The sequence below is a fragment of the Saccostrea echinata genome, unplaced genomic scaffold (genome assembly GCF_033153115.1).
Source record: "Saccostrea echinata isolate AGI-Se365-2 ecotype Australia unplaced genomic scaffold, CSIRO_AGI_Sech_v1 ptg000054l, whole genome shotgun sequence".
Classification (NCBI taxonomy): Eukaryota; Metazoa; Mollusca; class Bivalvia; order Ostreida; family Ostreidae; genus Saccostrea; species Saccostrea echinata.
In genome coordinates this window covers 42,037,455-42,057,697 of record NW_026889803.1, presented here as the reverse complement: position 1 = coordinate 42,057,697, position 20,243 = coordinate 42,037,455, and the positions used below count along the sequence as shown (strand labels likewise).

The following is a 20,243-nucleotide window of genomic DNA, read 5'->3' as shown; positions in this document are numbered from 1 at the left end:
GATCAGTTAATCTTCACTTTTATCTGCCGTGGTTGAAAAACGTTTGTATACGAATAATATCGACAGGAAAATTTATTCTTTTACTTGATGAAAAGTTGTTTGGACAGAAAGATGATTTAAAAATAATATGTGAGAATTATTTACTATGATTTGTAGGGCGTTGTTTTTCAGAATTATATGGATAATACACGAGTCACGAAAACAATGGATGTCACTGCTTGTATCTTTTTTCACCTTGTAATATTTATACATTGATTTCATAAAGGTGGTCAAACGCCACTTTATGTCAAAGTCATAGAGTCTAAGAATTTATTATCCTTTGAAACAATATTTTTTTAATTATGAATGTACAAATGTTCCGGGAATTTACATCCATTTTTCGTGTTCAACATGATAGTAACATTTGTCAAAAACATGCGATTTTTTGCTTCACATGCTTTTTTCCGTTAAAAGCTTCTTAGAAAAATTACAACCACATGGATTTTCATTTTCTTTTATATTTTAGAGAACAGTACGACTTTGTACATAATTAGTTGCTAGGTTTAGATCTAAGTCAAATATATATGGACCCCTCTCGTATATAACGGTCAAAGTTGTCAGACACGACATTTTATGAGCGCGCGCATCACAGACGGCCCATTGGAGCGCGTGCTAGCTAAATGAGTTAACGTGAAGTCGCGAGCCCCTATCTTAACACCGCCTGCTTTGCATTTGGGGACAAAATTGGAATATTGTGTCCCGGTAATAGCAGAATTAGCATGTTTGGTGAATATGTACACAAAGAAATCTGTGAAACGATGTAACACATACCATGGACACGAATTTGATCTTATTGCACTAAACCTGCCTGTTTACAGACCTCTATTTTGCAAATATACATGGGAAAAATAGAGTTCTTGTCTCTGAATTGCTTCATACCTTTTTTTTCTCGGTGCTAATTTAAGTCTTTTGAAGCAAAGCAACTATTGAATAAATGGCTTTATAACGGGTATTTTATTTGGGACACACTAGTGATTCTTCTTCATTGTTTCATTATGTACTTTCTTTGGATTCTTGTACTTTGTATTGTGGAGGTCTGTGGTCACGGGAAGTTATGGGAGCCACCTAGCCGTTCCTCTATGTGGAGGAGAGGATTCGATTCCCCAGTGAATACTAATGATAATGAACTAAACTGTGGTGGATATGAGGTAAGATGAAAGAGAGTGAGATGCTTTCAACTTTAACCTGTTGCTGAATTTCCTATTTCCATTTTAAAATTATAATTATGCCTAAATCTGATTTAATGCCAGCACATGATATCAATGATTTTTGATAGCAGTATTAAAAATATATTATTTTAAGTCAAAAGTTTAACTGTTAATCCTATTCTACATTTTCACTTTAAGTAGCTCAACATTTTAATAGTGCTACTTGAATTATTTAGAGAAAGTTGTCATAAAAAAATTATGAAAACTGTTCAAGGCTTTCCTTTACAAATGTCCTATTTTTCATATAAACGTTATGAAATATGAAAGGTATGTAAAACTACGACTCCAAAAACAAAGTTAATGAATAAAAGAAAACTAAGCGCATCAATTAGGATGCCATGATGTCAAGAGTTTGTTGACTTGTGTTATTGGTTCTTTTGAATTCGCTCCATTGTCTTGGGGAGAAGTCACTAACCTATCCGCGTTGTGTTTACTGAATTTCTTAACGATTTAACAAATTTATGCTCATAAAAAGTTGTTTTTTAAGAATTCAATTAGAAATAACAAAGTAACAACCTGTGAGTAAATAAACATGGTGTTTAGAACATCTAAAAACTAACAATTCACGTAAATATGAGTAAAAGTTTTTGTTTTAATGTTTGGCTAGTTCAAAACAATTATGCTTGTTTTCCAAACGAGAATCTAATGCATCTGTTTGGAGAATAATCAATTCGTAATTAAAGTACTACTATAGTATTCCACCAAAACTCGTGTCGAGTTCTATATGAAAAGTGATTTATAATATTTCATCAAATTTGACAGCACATCTAACTCATAAGAATTTTTGTATTTTGATACACTCATATTTAACGATGATTCTATCATTTTAACAGCATATACAAATAAAAGTAAACTTAATCCTTTTTACAGTGAACTATTTTCTTTATCTGACACAAAAATTCTTAAATAACACAATGCCAAGAAGCATCGGTTGTTTCCTGGTTATTTCTTTTAATATATCACAAGTTGCAAACTTCTATGTTTTAATGAAAACCGTTCTTTACATGTAGTTCTACGTTATCAGCATATCACGTCCAATTCTACAAACTGTGCTTATAGGCAGAAACCATTTATATTTAGCAATTCCTCGTATCACATGCTCTGTTCACAGATTTGTATTATTTGAAGTTTTTATGAGATCGATCACTGTTCGTTATCTTCAACCCTTTTTCATGTATATCCATACATTTTTTTTCGTAGTTTTGTATGTGTAAGTACGTGTGTGTGTGTTTCTTTTTTTTTCTTTATCAACAAAATATATAAAATCAACGACTTGAATAAAAAGACAATACAAGAATTGATTTTTGATACAGTAAATTTATTCCGTAAAGTAACCCTTCCAACTAAACCATGATCAGTTTGGGAAAACTCAAAGGTTACACAGTATGTAATACAGCGCCCCTTTTTAAAATTTCAGTATTTTTTTAGGTAACCATTTATTGTAATCATTAGAAGTAAAATGTTCGGGGATGACTATAGATCTATACATAGGGGAATTAATGTTTACTATATATAGAGAGATAAACACCCCCCCCCCCCCCCCACCAGAGTGTTAATGTAACTTTTCGCGGAAAGGTTTACTTTCTAAAAGGTATTCCTAAAGGAAATGTTAACTAAATTTTTACTTAAGTATAATACTGTTCCAAAAAGAAACACATTATAGGAATAATACGTTGAATAATATGAAATAATTATGTTATACATTTTTTTTGGATGTATATGATTCATTCGAGTAAAATTCATTATTTCTTACGATATTGTTTATCTGAAAGCCATTCTATAAAAGAAACAGACCAAAAAACTTGATTTTGCAAAACAGTAAAATTTGGGTTTTTTTAAAAACAATTTTCTTTTGTTGGTTTCTGACCCACATCACTCAGGTACGAAAGGTCTATCAAAAGCTGGGGTTCTAGATTTTTTTATTCTGGCCTGGTATATTTTTGAAAATTGATGCTTTTTTAAAATGCTGCATCTGAATGATGCATATCGCAAAAAGGAAGTTGAGCGACTGAAAGCAGGAGTACCACAGTCTACAATTGCAAGAAGTTTTAATGCTGCACAAAGCACCTTAACGAACCTATCAAACAGATACCCACAGCATGGTACAACAAATGATCGCCAAAAAATATGACATCAGCAGCACAGGGTCGCTACATCAAGGTTCGCGTAATTTTCACCAACCTTCCATAATAACGTCATCTACAGCATAAGCTATCACTGAACTGCACAGAGTATCAAACAAGGCCGTTTGCAATTGACTATGGGATGCCGGAATTAGAGCCAGAGGACTTGTTCATATTATTGTTCTGACTCCACAACACCCCAGATACCGACTTTAAAGGTCTCAGACACACAGAGTATAGTCACTACCACACCGCTGAAAAGTTTGGTTTTCAAAACCAAATTTTTTATTACAAAGTCAAAGTGCACAAGCTTCGTAATGAACGTTTTACAGAAAACTGCTTCCGGGAGGTGGATAGATTGAGTGGTGGTAATGTAATGATGTGGACAATGGTATTGTATACAAGCAGGACTGATTTGGTTCATATTCAGAAGACTTTGACATACCATGTATTTCCAACAATGCAGCATCTTAGAGGCGTATTTTAATCTGACAATACACAGCCACATACGGCTCGTTTGACAATCGCATTCTTGCAAAGCCAGAGCATCCTGTTCTGCCTTGGCCATCTAAATCGCCAGATTTTACCCCATTGAGTATGCATTGGATAAAATGGATAGGCATATCCGCTAAAGACAACAGCTGACCCAACCTCTACATTTAGAGTTGAATGGCATTCCTTTGCAGTTTTTAATGCAAGCATTTGTGTCCATTGGGATTACGTTTTAGTCATTGCTGTCGGGGGGGGGGGGGTACCAGATATTGATCTTTAATGAAATTGAATTGCATGTTAATGCTTGTAAAATTCTTCATTAATTATGACAATTAGATTGTAGACCTATTGTTTACCATATTACATCATTCTACTAAAATCTGGTCACTAAATTTTACTATGCACTTTTTTTTTAAACATTATACATGGTAAATATTCCATGCGCGTGTTTGCAATGCGGAAGGTAAACTGGTATGTGGAACATTTTACTATGCAATGCTGGAACTGAGAGAAGTCTCAAAAACGTCATCAAACCGTGCTCTTTACTAGAGATCTTTCATCCGCAGCAGATATTGTGCTTATATGTATATGAGGAAATAGCATACAGGAAAGAAAATTACAGAATCAGGTGTTAACAGAATGTCACCTCAGTCAAAAAAGGCTCATGTCCACTTTTCAGGACAATTGCCTATTCACTGGTTTGTTTGCCTAAGCGTTAAGTCATTAGTTTTAGATGTGCTCTCCGGTGACATGGATGACTTTTGCTTGAAACCCAAGACAAAGCCTCACAAAGAATATCAGTCATTCGTTTTGACCACCAAAACCACTAATTGTTAAAAGCGTCATAGACTTCATTGCATGGGGCTTCATTGTTCATTACCATTAATGACAGGGGGTCTTGGATGTAAACTCAGTTTGAACCCTCCCTGAAATTTTTGACTATTTTACATAGAAAGTGATCAGAAAATACTTCGCATACTGATCCAAAATGATAAATGTATGACTGAAATAACTGTCGTGCTGACCCACACTGATATTTGTAATGTTTTCGAAGGTAGTAAATGACCAAGATTTACACCAACTCAGGAATTAGATCTGACTTTTACTATGCAGTTGTTGCCGATTTACTGCATTGTTCTCTAAACACTAACAACAAACCATTACCTATCAAAGTAAATCTCATTTTCTGAAGACAAATGAGGAATTCCACGCTGGTGAAGTCAATAAAATCAGGGGGTTTATTCCAGGGAAAATAAATGATTTCTTAAAATATGGAAAACATAAACAACGCAAATATGAAATACAGGTTAATGTTCGAATACTTGACAAGAACTAATTATAAAATTAATTCATCTTGCTTGCAAACTGCTCTATTCTTTGTTATTTGAACTGCACACCGGTATTTAAAATGAAACCAAAATCGTCTTTAAAGTAAATTCATAAAGATACTGAGGTAGGACAATGGTTTGCGGACACAAAAAAAATTTACTTTGTTAATACTTTGAAAATGCATTGTTTTATTTTAGAACCATTGGATTCATCAAGGGGGACGATGCGGAGTTTGTGGCGACCCATACCAAGACCACCCCAGACCCAACGAAGCAGGCGGTAGATATGCTACAGGGGTTATTACGCGGAAATACAAGGCTGGTGACGTCATAGATTTAGCAGCAGATCTCACTGCCAACCATGTTGGTGTTTTCGAATACCGTGTGTGTCCTATCCGAGATGTAAATATTCCAGCCACACAGGAGTGCTTCGATAAGTATCCTGTGTTAATAACAGAGTCTATAGATGGTCGCTACCATGTCAACGCCTCAGAAAATGGCGTAATTCACATGAAAGGTCGCCTTCCACCGAACCTGTCGTGTGAGCACTGTGTACTACAGTGGCGCTATAACACAGGTAAAGCATAATACTGAATAAGTTTGCCAAATAAAATCCATTCATTTTATAAACAGTAAAGTCGATGTGAAATTAAAAAAAATTTAATAATTTCGTTAACTAGTCCGGTATATTACGATAATGATCAGTGCTTTTGTTGATTTTAAATAACTGAATGTAAGACTTCTAATCTTATTTAGGTAACCGTTGGAACTGTGATATAAACGATAGATGCGGACATGGATTAGGTCCTCAGGAAGAATTTTATGGCTGTGCAGATATCTCGATAACAGAGAATCCAGACTTTCTAAAGGACTCCAGATCTAACAAGAGACCGCTCCATCTTTTTGAGCCACTGGAAATTCAACTGAGAAATACTTTGGAAAATTTCAGATCAATTTCAAGGGATTATCCAACGGAAAAATCTTACTCATCAGATATTTACCCGACATCTATCGACAAACGATTCATTCCTGTGATGACAACAGAATTGCCAGAGGCAGTTTCGGATTTTACTGTTTTGCCAATAAGAGGTTTTCCAATGCCGCTGGAAATTCAGCCGGTGACTAAATCTGCATTTCAGTCCGCATTGGGTTCTAAACGTACAAAGATTAAATTTAAAAAACCATCTATAGACAATCCTGAGATGACTACATGGTCACCGTTAACAGTTTCAGATTACACTGTTTCGTCAATAAAGGGTGTTCCAGTGCAGCTGGAAATCCAGCCAGTGACAGTAAAATCTGCCATTCAGTCTGTCTTGGGTGCTAAACGTACAAAGATTAATTTTAAAAAGAGGCCATCAAATACTGAAATTGATCCATTGGACATCAAAACAACAAAACACAATGGACAGAAGGTAGCTGTCCTTGAGAAGTTGTCCGATATGTTGTGGTCGATGATGAAGTCACTCATGGTGCAGTCAAACAAACGAAATGGGCAAAATATAGCATCTGTAAAATGGGATCCTTTGAAGTCTTTGGGAAAATCACCAATCCGAAACACCGACTTTAAAGATCGTTATCAATTTGAACTTAAATCGCAATGGCCGCCAGCTCGACCTATGATTGTAAAAGCTGATTATGGCATTGATGACATACTAGAGGGAAACCCAATAGTACTTCGTGAAATATCACCCAAAGAATATTTGAAAAGCCCTCTCCTTTCAAATAGAAATTTCAGATCAGCATTTCGAAGCAGAATGAGTGAATTTGATAAATTCCGGAAACATACACACAATCTTGACTCAAGGCTATTAGAACTTCAAAGGAAAAGAGGCAAATCTACTACAACTCAAGAAATTGCTACATTAAAAACTCTGGTTTGTACAGGTGCAGAAAGTTTTATATACGTCGAGGGCATCAACACATGGTGTACAAGAAATTGTAAGGCGGGAAATTGCCCTCGACATATGTGTAGATGTATGAACAAAAGGGTAAGAGCAACTACTAGTTCAATGTTAACAACTACAGCAGCAACAACTGAACTACCATTCAGCTCAACGAAAAAGCCAACGTTACCATTTTTATCTGAATTTAACCAGAAAGACCCCATAAAAGAGAAAATATCGAAACAACATGGGAACGTAAATTTCTTGTCTAAAGAGGCATACATGGATCTTTACAAGCAAAACCCAAGAATATTTGGACAAAAAATCAAATATGTTAATAATACGAACAAGTATCCTTCAAGAAATGCAAAAAGTAAAGGTACGCCAACGCGCGTCCAAAAAACCTCCACTACAAAGAGTCCCCAAAAATCTATTATATGTCATGGTGTAAACCGCTATGGTCAGCAGAAAGCCATCAAAGGTTGGTGTACTGAAAACTGTAGGAAAGGATTCTGTCCAAAACGAGTGTGTGTTTGCAAGTATGGATAGACGATTTTCTCTATAATTAAACTAAGAATTGTTTAGTGCTTAACTTGGCATTATTTAACAATTTAATGATGCACAAGAAAGTATAATGTGTTTATTTTGGTGCATGGTAAAAGTTTCATAAGTTGACTGATACAACTTAGTGTGTGCATACCTTACTGGTCAGGCTAATGACATGAAGAAGCAGTGGTCTAGCGCGCATGGAATTTTGTGTGTCGACGAACATAATCTTTCTACCATATTTTCGTAAAGGAAAAGCCATAAATTGCTATATACGTATAAGCTTTGCTTCAAATCGAAAGCCAATGTCTCTGTCACGATCTAACTTTTGAATTTACCTACGTAGATGTACTTACAAAATTAACACAACTTATTTCTGCATTGTTCTTTCCATAAATAAAAGGTTGAAATTTGTAGTAGAAGGCGTTACCTTTTTTAAAGCCAGAGTGTTAATTATGCTCATTCAATGAATTCAGCGACAGAAGCATCTATATGTTACATTTCTCTGGATAATTAAACAATTCACCATATCCCTATTTTTCATGTGCATGCACAAAAATACTTCTGGTAGATGGCAAATTAAAGAATAAAAATAAAGTACAAATATTTATCATGATGTATAGTACATGTACTTGTATGTATATCCTCAGGGAACCTTACTCAGATATATTGTAAAAGTATACTTCTGTTAGTTTGCAAAAGGTTCATGTCACAACACTTAATTAAACGGTCAACTGTTATGTCTCAAGCATTGGTATATTTATCAATATAATTAATGTCAATAATATTGTAACATTTTACAGTTTCATAATGACGTCGTATAATAAAACTTATACACATTACAAATTGCAGAGTTTTTTTCCCATACATATTTTTATAGCTCCCAGATGATACGGATGATAAAGTTGAAAGAATCGTAGACAAAGTCACTAAAAAGGGTTAAATATTTTCATTCTAATTTTCAAAGCTGAGTCTATTCAAACATAGGTTATTCACTAACAGGCCTAGGTATAGCAGCATCATAAAATTTCGGGTTTTAATCTAATAATGGTGGAAAATAAAGTCATTGTGGACCAAATTGCAATTGAAAATGCCCAAAAAATTGAAAATAAAATAAAAAAAATTCCACTAAGATTAGACAAATTTCTACCATTCTCGGTCAATTTTTGATGATTCACGTATTTTTTATTTCAACTTTCACTGTGCATCGACCACAGAACTTAACCGAAACAATGAGTATAAATCTAGAATTCCGAAATGACAAATGATGGACGTCAAATAAGAAGAGTGAGCTCTTTAACCATTCATTTTAGTTTGTTTTATAATTTAGTAAACATACTATATCATTATCATAAAACAACTATTCTACAAATTGCCTTATGCAAATGTTAAACCCACCTGTTATATGTAAATATTAAAATATCAAACTTATATACTATACATATCATTTAATGTCAGGAACTTACTAATAGTTGTAAAACATCCTTGCTTATGAATATTAAGTTAACAATCAACATTTATTTACATCACTCATATAGTAAAACAGTGGTTATAAAAAAGGATTTTCCGACATAAAGAAGTAAAGATGAGAATCACATAACGGCCTTAAGGAGGGATTCTTGTTTGGTTTCTGACTAAATGAAATATTGAAAGTATATTTGCTTAAAAGTCTTTCATATTTAGATGTTAGGGATTTAAGAGATCATATTTTCTTTCCTTCTCATAATCGGTTCTTCGGATGAGACCGTAAAAACCGAGGTCCCGTGTCGCAGTAGGTACTGGCAAGAAAAAGATTCCTAACTGCTCAATGGCCCTCAGTGCCGAGTATAGGTCAAAATTTGCAGCTCTCCACCGGCAAGTGGTGGCGTCTCCATATGAGTGAAAAATTCTTGAGAGGGACGTTTAACAACAAACAAACATAATTGTACAGCTTTAGATAGAAATGGTAAACTGAGCTGAGGCGGCGTATGAAAATATCTCCTTTTCTGCTCCTCAAAATTACTACAGAATAATGTAATAAAATTAAGAAATTTCGTAGTTAACATTTTCAAACAATCAAAGGCTTAAATCAATTGTCTTAAGTAACTGAAATTAATAATTGTGGACCAAAGTTTTGAAATATATCAAATGAGTATGATTTTCAAAAAAAAAAAAACAAACAAACAAAAACAAAACAAAAATAAAACAAAACAAAACAAAAAACAGTCTCTTTAGCTTTTGAAAGCTTCAAATCTAAGAGCAGATTTAAAAAAAATCTATAAACACTTTTTTTCCCTCTTATTAAACGGTCAATAATTTTTGGTATCATTTTGTATCTTCATATGATTATTTCACCATATAAGAAAATAAGAAAAACTTAAATATATGAAGCATATAATAATAACTAATAGTGCCGAAGAAAATAGAGGAAATTCGGGTTGATTTGTATATATTTTAGTTAAATTATTATCTCTATTTGGTAGTTTTTTTCAGATAGATTCTATGTGGTGTCATCTTTCTATGCAAAGGGTAAATAAATGAAAGTAGGCATTACATGATTGGAAACAGTATTTTTTTTTATTCTTAATGTCAAGGAAAATGACAATGACATTGAGCTGACCCTGCTCCTAGTCCGAAATATCTGACGTTTTCCAGGCTTTTTTTTCACGATTTTGATATTTTACATGCCAGGAAAACCTGGCACGTAAAATATCAAAATCGTGAAAAAAGTCTGGAAAACGTCAGATATTTCGGACTAGCCCTGCTCCTAATATTAAAAGATCAATTTTAATCTAAGTAATACCATCACTACTTGATATCTTTTTCTTGAATCTTTGAAAATTTCATGAATTTTCAAATACAATATGAGAAGAACCCATCCTCAAAGTAAGAATTCTTTTTTTTTCTTTTCTTTTTTTTAATATGTGAAATATATATCTATATGTAACAGTTGATAAGTTTATTCGTTATGATATCCTTTCAATTTTAACTCTTAAGAATTTCCAAATATTCTTCATTATTGTTAACGTAATAAAAATATTGACCGAACATGACAATATGATTTGTTGGACCTGAAGAAAAAAATTGTTTGCCCGCAGCTGAGGGTCCACGGCAACATTTTTGTTAAAAGACTTTCTTTTTTAAAATAATGTGTTATCAATGTTTAATAAAACTCGTGTAACAAAGATTGTCTTTAATATTTAGTTTCAACAATGTTGACAAATCGGAATGTCATTTTTATATGAAAGGAAAACTCGGGTTCATTTCGGGGACTTCCGTCACACTCGAAATTATCACTTACATGTATCAGACGTGACGAAACGGGCCAATAATTTTGAAGTCAGACAGATATCAACGTCATAATTGGTGCAATATATAACTTTTAGGGCTTAGCCTACTTCCCTTAAAAATTTGATTCAATGTGGGCTTTATGATATCTGTAGTGGAATGTATTTTTATCGTGAAATCTTTCTAAAAGTAAAAAAAAATGCAAAATGTATTTAATAATATAAAAGATTCAAATGTAAAGCGAAAGCAAATAGTATACGCTCGGGGACATATAGAACTTCACTGATTCTATATAAATTTACTTCCTCTCGTACGTGTAATAAATACACAAGGTCAAGATGAAGCCTGGACCGACAGAGAAGTTTTCAGATATCATAGATGACCTATTAACCTTCTAAAACCATATCTTAATAAAAACATCTTCTTTCAAAATATTGTATACATTAACTTCACAGAACATGCACCAAGCGTTTGTATACCTAACATTTCCTGAAGTCTGTCCATTAACGCACGGCTTAATCATTACTCATAAGTCAACCCCCATATATGTGACAGGCTGGACATTAAATTTGTGGTCAGGGACCTGTTTTGTATCAAAAGTGTAAAAAAAAAAAAAGGTCAAATAGCCTCAAAAATAAACCATCATCAAGTTTACCGGTAAAAAGAATATAGGTCAGGTGTTAAACTAATTTAACAATGAAAGGCTTCTGATGATAATTGTCATTCCTCTCATTTTAGAAGAATTTTGTGTTTTTATTTTTGGTAAAAATAAAACAGACATAAATAACTACATATATCTCTGACTAAAAAACACAGATCTTTCATGTTTTATTATCGTTAACACAAAAAATGCATTCAATTCATACAAAATCCGTTTTATAGAAAATTAAAAATATTCATGCATGTTTCATGCTATAGGTACATGTCCATGCAGTTATATTGTATCATCATATCTGGAACACCAGGGATATGGCAATTGATTGAGCAGTCCCAACCACTTTTCTTTAACATGTTTTAACCTCTCATCTTTAATCCTCTGATTTCCTAGAGTATATAACCAAGGTTGTACTTTACCTCAGGATACAGCCTTCCTATTTTACCATCAACAGTGGCATTTTATTTTAAATAAATAGAAAAATGACCATTACCTATACATGGATTTATGATTTGTTGGTTTAAATCAGCATCTTGAAACTTTCTGCAGTAATCATATTAAGTAAAATTTCAGTGGTTAAGAAGGGGTAAAGGAAGCAAAATGAATTCTTGTTAGATTTCGGAATATTTCATTGCTAACTGAATTTTCCCCCCAAGGTATTTAAAGTGATCGAAATTCAGCAAATAGATTTAACAGATGATTTACACCATTCAACTTTCCAAAGCAACAATTCATTCATACAAACTGATCGAGTCTCATAGTACTGTCAATCTCCACATCTCACTTAAAAAAATTTATAAATAGCTGCAATTTGAGAAGTCTGTATTATTCACATGAGTTCTATCATGTTTTGGCAATGGATATTAACACCACAGTCACGTTGTCAGCACTTAGTCGAAGGACTGCTTCGTTAGCTAGCTTCTGACAGGCGGTCTGACAGCGAACTTCTCTCAAGGTCTTACCATCCGTCTGTTGTATATTTTCATCCTAGGCATAGCAGAAAATTTTACGAATTATTTCTGATTAGATATGAGTGCTGTTATGATACTTTCTTGTTGAGTCCATTTTTTTTACAGAAGCCACAGGTAAAATCTGAATTAAAAATACTGGCTTTTATTTACATATATATAGTACAACACTAAGTTAAACTTCGGTATCTCGAACACTGATATCTCAAATACCATAGGTATGTCGAAGTGATTTAAAGTCCTAGACACTTATTCTTTAAGTATTTTGTACTCAATATCTTAAATCCTCGGCTATCTCAAACTTTTTACTTGGTCCCACTGAGTTCAAGATTTGACTGTATGTGGCAAAATCATACACAGGTCAAAACTGTAAAGGTTACTCTCAAAAGGAATAACAGATCAAAAGATGTACATGGGTAACTAGGCCCTCAAATCATGGAACCAAGTACACGGTCATTTCATCCTTCAGATTGTATCACTCAGTGTCTGTTATACAGATAGTAACAGATGGTCCTCCATTTGAATGGAGTTTATTTTTTTCAACAACATTTGAAAACTACATTCAACTGTGACAGAATGACAGCATGATATGTAGTTGAAGAAGGAAAGAAATTCTATTATAGGTGGGTAACAATTTTTTTTGCATTTTGCATATTTACATAATATAACCTTAAAATTCAAAGATTTGATTAGAATTTATGGTTTTCATACCTCCAAAATTTTGTTTGTGAAGCTGATACATTCTTTAAAGGAAAAACATTTCCAAAGTCCATCACATGCCAGCACAATATATCTATAAGTACAGATATCAACAAAAATAGTTTAGTGAATCATACAATGGGAAAATTTACAATGAACAGGGGAATAAACACACAATGATATCAATATTATCCCATCTTGAGTTTTGGTGAGCATCAAAGGTATGATGTTTCTGATTTTTCTTCAAATTCATTTTTTTATGTACACTGTATTTGGTATACAATTACAATTATATATACAATGTAAATATACAAATTATGTATACAATTAGCCGTAAAATTTTAACATTAAATAAAAACGCATTATTTATGATATGATTACTAAATGTAGTACATTGAATACGATTAAATATGAATATGCCCAATTGTTTGGAAAGGAAGTGATTGATTATATTTTCCTTTTACCTATCTTGGTCAGTAAGTTGACATTTCTTGACATCAGGTATACATGACACTCCAAGCTTTTTATACTGACCATCACCAATGGAGCGTGACACTTCCAATACTCCCAAAACCCGGCCATCCCTGAAAAAAATTATTGAACAGCTCTACTATCATCAGGCATCTCTAGATAAAAGTTATGAAACAAGACATTCAAATTATTTTATATATAAGGCAGGTTTTTTTCGAAAATAACATTTCTTTATAAGTGCAGTCTCACTGATGGTAAAAACTTCGACAGAACTTTGACTGACATAAAATTTTGATGATTAACTAAGGTAAGTATTAAGCCTCTATCTTGTATGAGTCACAAAATAGGTATAAAGTTTAAGTGGTTGTCTGCAGAAGAACAGAGAGACCAACAAAAGAACAATATTCTGCAAGTTTGTTTATTGTTTAACGTCCCTCTCGAGAGTTCTTCACTCATATGGAGACGCCACCACTTGCTGATGGAGGGCTGCAAATTTTGACCTATACTTGGCACTCAGGGCCATTGAGCAGGGAGGGATCTTTTTCATGCCAACACCTACTGCAACACGGGATCTCAGTTTATACGGTCTCATCCAAAGGACCGGTCTCCATGTCCCATAGTGGGATATTCTACAAGTCTTCAATCTCAATCAAAACTGTTAATTATAGTATCATTATAGTATTATATGGCAGTAAAACAAAATATTAATAAGACAGCTCAGATGTGAAATTACTTGACATGGCCTCCAGCTTTCTGAATTCTGATTCTCTCTTCATACACTGAGGGACTGTGCTCTGTTGACAGAGGTATTGGAACATAAGAGTTGTCTTCCTTACCTCTGCATAAAACTGCCTATCAAACAAAATTAAAACATGAAGCACATCTTTTGAAATATAACATACATGTAAATGAACACAATTGAAATATACCAGTGTATGAGTTTTGATAAAAATATCTTGAATAGTTTTTTTTTTTAACAAACAGTGCAACTTTCTAAGTATTAAGGTTATAAGGGCAGGGGACTGCATCAAAAGAGGGCCGTACCACAAGTGTTAAATGCATGACAATGTTTGATATAAATATGCATTTGATTGTTTTTTACCAGAAAGATACACTCTTGGGCATTACAAACAATGGAACAGAAACCCCTGCCTCCTTTGTAAAGCCCAAAGAACAGTTGAAATTTACTCCACTTTCCGTTAGCTTACCTGACTGTCACCTAGCCAAGCTATAAATGCTGTATCATTGACCACAACTATAACTGTGGCTGTTGTTCCGTCTTTCCAAGCTGGCTTTCTGTAACATTGTCAAATCAAGTGCCATGTTTTTATAAAATTGTTTAATGTCACAATATACATGAATTTTAAACACAAATTTTAAAACAATATAAAGTAAAATTGAAATTATACATCAATAGAAAAATGCAATGGTTCTGATTGTACATACATTTTAGTTGCTTCTTTCAAAAATTCATCATCTGTTTTCTTAAAGGCTTCCACCATGGTTTTCTTCAGATCTTTTTCTACTTGTGAAATGTCACCTATAATGAACATGGCAAAGTATGTAAAAATAGAGGAGCGGATGCCACAGAAATGACAAAAGTTTATAATTATATAATATCTCACTTTGATATTAAATAGGTGGAAAATATTTAATTGATATACACAACTGAAAAGGCAGGGTGGGGAACATTACCCTTTGGAAACCTATCCAGAAGAAATTTATGCAAATTCTGGGATGCAAACCTAGAAGCCCGTGCTCCGCCATGTCCATCATAGACTGCGAAAAAAGCAACTCGATACCTGTAAATGTCAAATTAATCAGTCTAAACATACTGTGTATCTCCTTTATGTGTATTACAACTTCTAGTGCTCAGACTAAGTATGACATACACTATATCATGTTTGTATGGAAGCTTTCTTAGGATTTTTTTAAAAAAAAATTAATTAGCAAAGATTAAAATTAACTTACACAGATGGATGAAGGTTTGGAATCTGTTGTGTTATGTCTTCTAATAATACATGTTCATCCTGCATCTCATCTCTTTCACCTTGTCGCTCAGCAAAGAAGGGAGACAATCTGTATTTTACTGTAAAACACATTGCTTATACAATACACATATATATTATGACACTATGCTAAATTCAGATTTGTCAGGTAAATGATCTTTGAAATCACAGTTTAAGGTCTCATACCTGACGTTTTTAATTTTGCTGGTTTGTCTTCATTATTTTCCTCAGCTTTTCTTTTACAATTGTTCACACTCTCTGTCTTCATGGAGTCTAAAGTAGTATTTGAATTGTTTCTATCTGGATTGTCTTCATAGAGATTTACAGGAGGGGATTTACTAATGCCTGTGGTACATGGAATTTATAAACATGTACAGTATGTTAAAAAACCATATCATTAAAAAATTATTGGCTATACCAGGGATTTACATATTACAGCAACTTCTTCAGTGCCATGTTTATATGCACATAACATCACTTACAACCTTGCGACTTTTTTTCAAACTACATATGTTTTATCCAAAGTAAAATTTTTGGTCTTTGTTAAATGTAATCTGTTCTTTTTGTTAATTGAGATAGTTTAGGGCATACATTGCAAAATAATTTAAAATCTATGTAAACAACTACCAAAATTCAGCAAAGTCTCAGCAATACTGCCAATCAGGGGAATATGTTGATTTTGAAAATGAAACAGAATGTACTAGGATAAAGAGTATAAAAAGTGTAAATGACATATTTTGAATACTTTTTTAAATTTGCATCAGTTGGCTATAGAGACCCCTGGTTATGCAAAAATCTGTGTCTATGGTTAACAATAAACCAACACTTTTTTTCTTCTTCTTTTTTTCATGTATGGGAATGTCAGAATGGATTTTATGACTAACTTCTTACATAATATATAAAGATGATAAAATAATCATTTTAATTTCAATGTTCCATCCAACACTAATAAGATTTTACAGCCATTTAAAAAAATATATATATACATTAATATTATTATTATTAATATTATTATAACTATATATATACTAAATACAATAAAATAATGTCTTTTACACAGAACATGATTCCCTCCAAAACTACTCCCTGCCAGGGACTACTCCCTCTTTAATATTCACAGATTGTTTTTAAATCAATCAAAATTCCTAGCAGAGAGTTCTAAGACTGAAGAATAGTTAGTCTATGGCATAATGTTATTAGCAAAGTTAGCTATGAGCATATTTAATTCTGATAAAATTAGGTTGAGTCTAATTAAGCTGGGTAAACCCAGCTATGTGCTTAGAATCAAGCAACCTGATGAGTGTACATGCAGAGATGGAAATATTGCATTCCTGTTCTAAATACCTGGCATAGAAAAGGACTACATGTACACTTTTACAATCAGGTTCAGAAGTTCATTTCACCAGCATACCTCAATCAAAAGCTAAATATGTCTTTGAATAATCCACTTTTGATACTACCATCTCCAAGGATGCCATGCTGAAGCCAATCAATATTTTTCTGGCTCAACTGGTTCACCAGGCATGATGCATGGGCAATACCAGCTCACACTCAAGTGTGTTGCCAGTCATCACCAGTTCATCCGGGTGCCCCAATTCGTCAGAATCAAGTATGCTATATAACCAGGTCTGGTGCAATCTCTTGATTTAGCTATATTAGTATATAGCTTGAATTAACTTATTTAACTATATAGCTTAATTTAGCTATTCAAGACAGCTAGATTTGGTAATCAAAATAGCTTAATTTAGCTTTTTTGTCATGCTTTTTTCTTAAATGTGCAATTTTTTCTGCATCAGCCATGTAAAAAAAAAGTCCAAATTTGGTGCAGTGAAAGTTGTCATCTTTGAACTGTTTTGAAAATAGTACATGAAAGAATCACTTATCAAATTGCATCTCCTTGAGATACTTTGAAACTAAAAGTTCTAAAAGTTATGGGGCTATATAAACAAATGATTTATGACCACACATTTACTTCTTGAATAAAATTATAAAGGATGCCAATTAGCATGGTCTAAAGGATAATTTAATTGGTAATGATTCAGTACAATCTGAAGTAATCACACTTAGCCACACCACACACTTAAAGCTAAAAAATAAAAATACGAAATTGAGTGTAGATAAACATGATATATATTATTTACGTTCAGATAAAAATTTTCACCCATCTTAAACTTGAATAATCTCATGTTTCCATAGTTAAACTTAAAACTGTGTCTGTTATTTAAATGCGGAGTCGTTAAATAAATCAGTTATTGTTTTAAATTTCTAATATCTTTGAAACGTGATTGACTTAAAATGTATAATTAACAGGAAAGTCCTAGCTTTATATAAAGTAATAAAACAAATATCAAGATCTTTTTAATTTGAGTTAGTCTGAAGTTATAAAAAATATACCATATATGACTTTAAATGGTATACAGTCACCCAAACAATGGAATTAAATATTTTAGTTTAAAGTGTTCAATAGCAACACTGTTTATTTAAACAATTATTTTGATTTGAATAGTTCTTTTTATAATCTAAAGCATAAATATGAGTATAGGCAAATAGTTTGCGACTTGTTGTCCATTTCTTATTTTATAAAAATATTTTTGTGAAAAACTGTACTAAAATACTTCATTGAGATTGTTGTAATTCTCGAGATTGTGCTGGACCTGTTAACATCAATACCTTATACTGCTAACCACTTATCTCTTTAGTAAAGTGATCATTTAAGAGATAAGGTATCATTTTTAAACATCTATTGGGATATAAATATGGGTTGGTCACAAGATCAAATTATGGTAAAATTGATCTCGTACCAACTCGTATTTTTATTACAATAGATATTTTAAGATGATACCTAATTACTTCCATTTACATTTGTGACTTATTTATATCTTATATTTGCCTGATTGTAATCTTTAACGCGTGAAAATGTTTTATTTTTACAAACTCAACGGCACGTGTTTCTATTCATTGATTGCGCGTCGACCCTTTATGACGTTACTGAGAAATTACGTCGAACGTTTATGACGTGAGGAACCCGTTGTTTATACGGATATAGATACATATAAAAGAAAACATTTGTAAATGTAAATATTCAGGTATAGCCGTCAACCGTCATGTTTTGAATTATTGAAAGTGAAAAGTACTAGTTCTAATAGATTTTATGTAGGCTATGCATTTCTTCAAAGAGAATAAGCGGGATCAAGTTCATTTACTGAGCTTTCACCATAAGAAAATGCAAAAAAATAAATTTTAGTCAACCTGGTTCAGGCAAGTCACCAAACAAATCCATCTTCTACTGCAGCAAATGTGCACACACAAAATCAACACCGGAAACATGTATTGCTTACAACATATATTGACAAAAACCAAAACTACAAGAATTGAAATTTCCGGAGTCGGATTTAATTTTAAAATAAAACTATAATGATCACGGTGTAGTACCTAAACGGTTGCTATCAGAAAAAATGCGCGTACATTACTGCTATCTAAAAATTGTGCGGTTGCTATTGGAAAAAAATGGACGAAATGGTAAGTATTTTTCTTCGCTGGCTCAATAAAATGGTCAATAATTCAATTATCAAAGTTTAGCTGCTTATTATTTCACCCTTACGGAACGTAACATACCTTTTAAAACTAACATGTATCTCTAATTTTTTTTTATGAATAAAAGGATTGTTGATGTATAGAACGAAAACTGTCATAAGTCTCGGACACACTTACATGCACATAAGACATATATTTAATTAGCGTCAAAATGTTTAGATATTTGATAAAAATGAATCGACAGATCGGTGTATTTTTGTAAAACGTATTGATTATTTCATAGAATAACCCATTTCAAACGGTTTCTTAAAAACAAAAGCGTTTTCATGCGGAGAAACTTATGTTACGGCTACTATTAGACAACAACACCGGTTTCTATTGGAAGTGTCTTAAGTTTTCAATTTTTCTTTAATACACGTCCTTAATTAAGTCCATAAACATCTATTATGCAATAGTTCAGAAAACTATATTTGAAATGTTCATTCTATATTCTTTTAACCCTTTCGACGCCAAAGCGACATAAATGTCGTTTACTGTGTCAACGCCAAACCGACAAAAATGTCGTTTTTCAATAAATGTTTTACATTTTCTTTTATTAACCATATACCTTACGTGTAATTTAATACAATAATATCTATATTTTGACAAAAATATAGGTCATTATTTGTACATAGGTACTGGTCTAAACATGACGTCATATTTCTTACGTTGAAGTTAAATTATGACGTCAGTTTAGGAGTACGCTAGAATTGTAAATAAAGTATGGCGCACTTTCCGTTAGCATCCTTATGGTTCATTGTTGCCGGAAAGTTTTACACTGATTTTCCCCGGAAATATATACATTTACATGCACATATTTTTTTTTCAGAGAGAGAGAGAGAGATAGCTCTGTGCACATATATAAGCATTTTTTTTTATATAAGTGGTTTTTTAATCTGAATAACACCTTATAAAATGTTTTAACCATTTTAATTTTAATCCCTAGTTATTCATATTGATATACTCGATTAGACAAGCT

The 20,243-nt window shown here is 32.7% G+C and overlaps 2 protein-coding genes across 2 annotated transcripts; one reads left to right on the top strand and one right to left on the bottom strand.

The window, feature by feature from the left end:
* Positions 1-1,034: 1,034 nt before the first annotated feature.
* LOC133204893 (uncharacterized) lies at positions 1,035-7,635 on the top strand. The gene is made up of 3 exons (XM_061340636.1): positions 1,035-1,187; positions 5,389-5,767; positions 5,947-7,635. The coding sequence occupies exons 1-3, from the start codon at positions 1,035-1,037 to the stop codon at positions 7,623-7,625; spliced, it is 2,211 nt and encodes a 736-aa protein (XP_061196620.1). The 3' UTR covers positions 7,626-7,635.
* Positions 7,636-11,704: 4,069 nt separating this feature from the next.
* LOC133205200 (integrin-linked kinase-associated serine/threonine phosphatase 2C-like) lies at positions 11,705-19,003 on the bottom strand. The gene is made up of 10 exons (XM_061340959.1): positions 18,941-19,003; positions 15,878-16,036; positions 15,654-15,771; positions 15,378-15,484; positions 15,129-15,222; positions 14,891-14,978; positions 14,416-14,534; positions 13,676-13,795; positions 13,224-13,305; positions 11,705-12,531 (listed from the first exon to the last, which is right to left on the bottom strand). The coding sequence occupies exons 1-10, from the start codon at positions 18,969-18,971 to the stop codon at positions 12,388-12,390; spliced, it is 1,062 nt and encodes a 353-aa protein (XP_061196943.1). The 5' UTR covers positions 18,972-19,003; the 3' UTR covers positions 11,705-12,387.
* Between the last annotated feature and the right edge of the window lie 1,240 nt (positions 19,004-20,243).

Bases quoted from the DNA above. Each gene is read 5' to 3' on its own strand.
- LOC133204893 (XM_061340636.1), top strand. From the start codon at position 1,035: ATGTACTTTCTTTGGATTCTTGTACTTTGTATTGTGGAGGTCTGTGGT. The intron at 1,188-5,388 runs GTAAGATGAAAG...GTTTTATTTTAG, and splicing joins TAAACTGTGGTGGATATGAG to AACCATTGGATTCATCAAGG. The intron at 5,768-5,946 runs GTAAAGCATAAT...AATCTTATTTAG, and splicing joins ACAGTGGCGCTATAACACAG to GTAACCGTTGGAACTGTGAT.
- LOC133205200 (XM_061340959.1), bottom strand. From the start codon at position 18,971: ATGGATTTGTTTGGTGACTTGCCTGAACCAG. The intron at 16,037-18,940 runs GTTGACTAAAAT...CATGTACCACAG, and splicing joins TGGTGACTTGCCTGAACCAG to GCATTAGTAAATCCCCTCCT. The intron at 13,306-13,675 runs GTAAAAGGAAAA...CTGTACTTATAG, and splicing joins CAACTTACTGACCAAGATAG to ATATATTGTGCTGGCATGTG.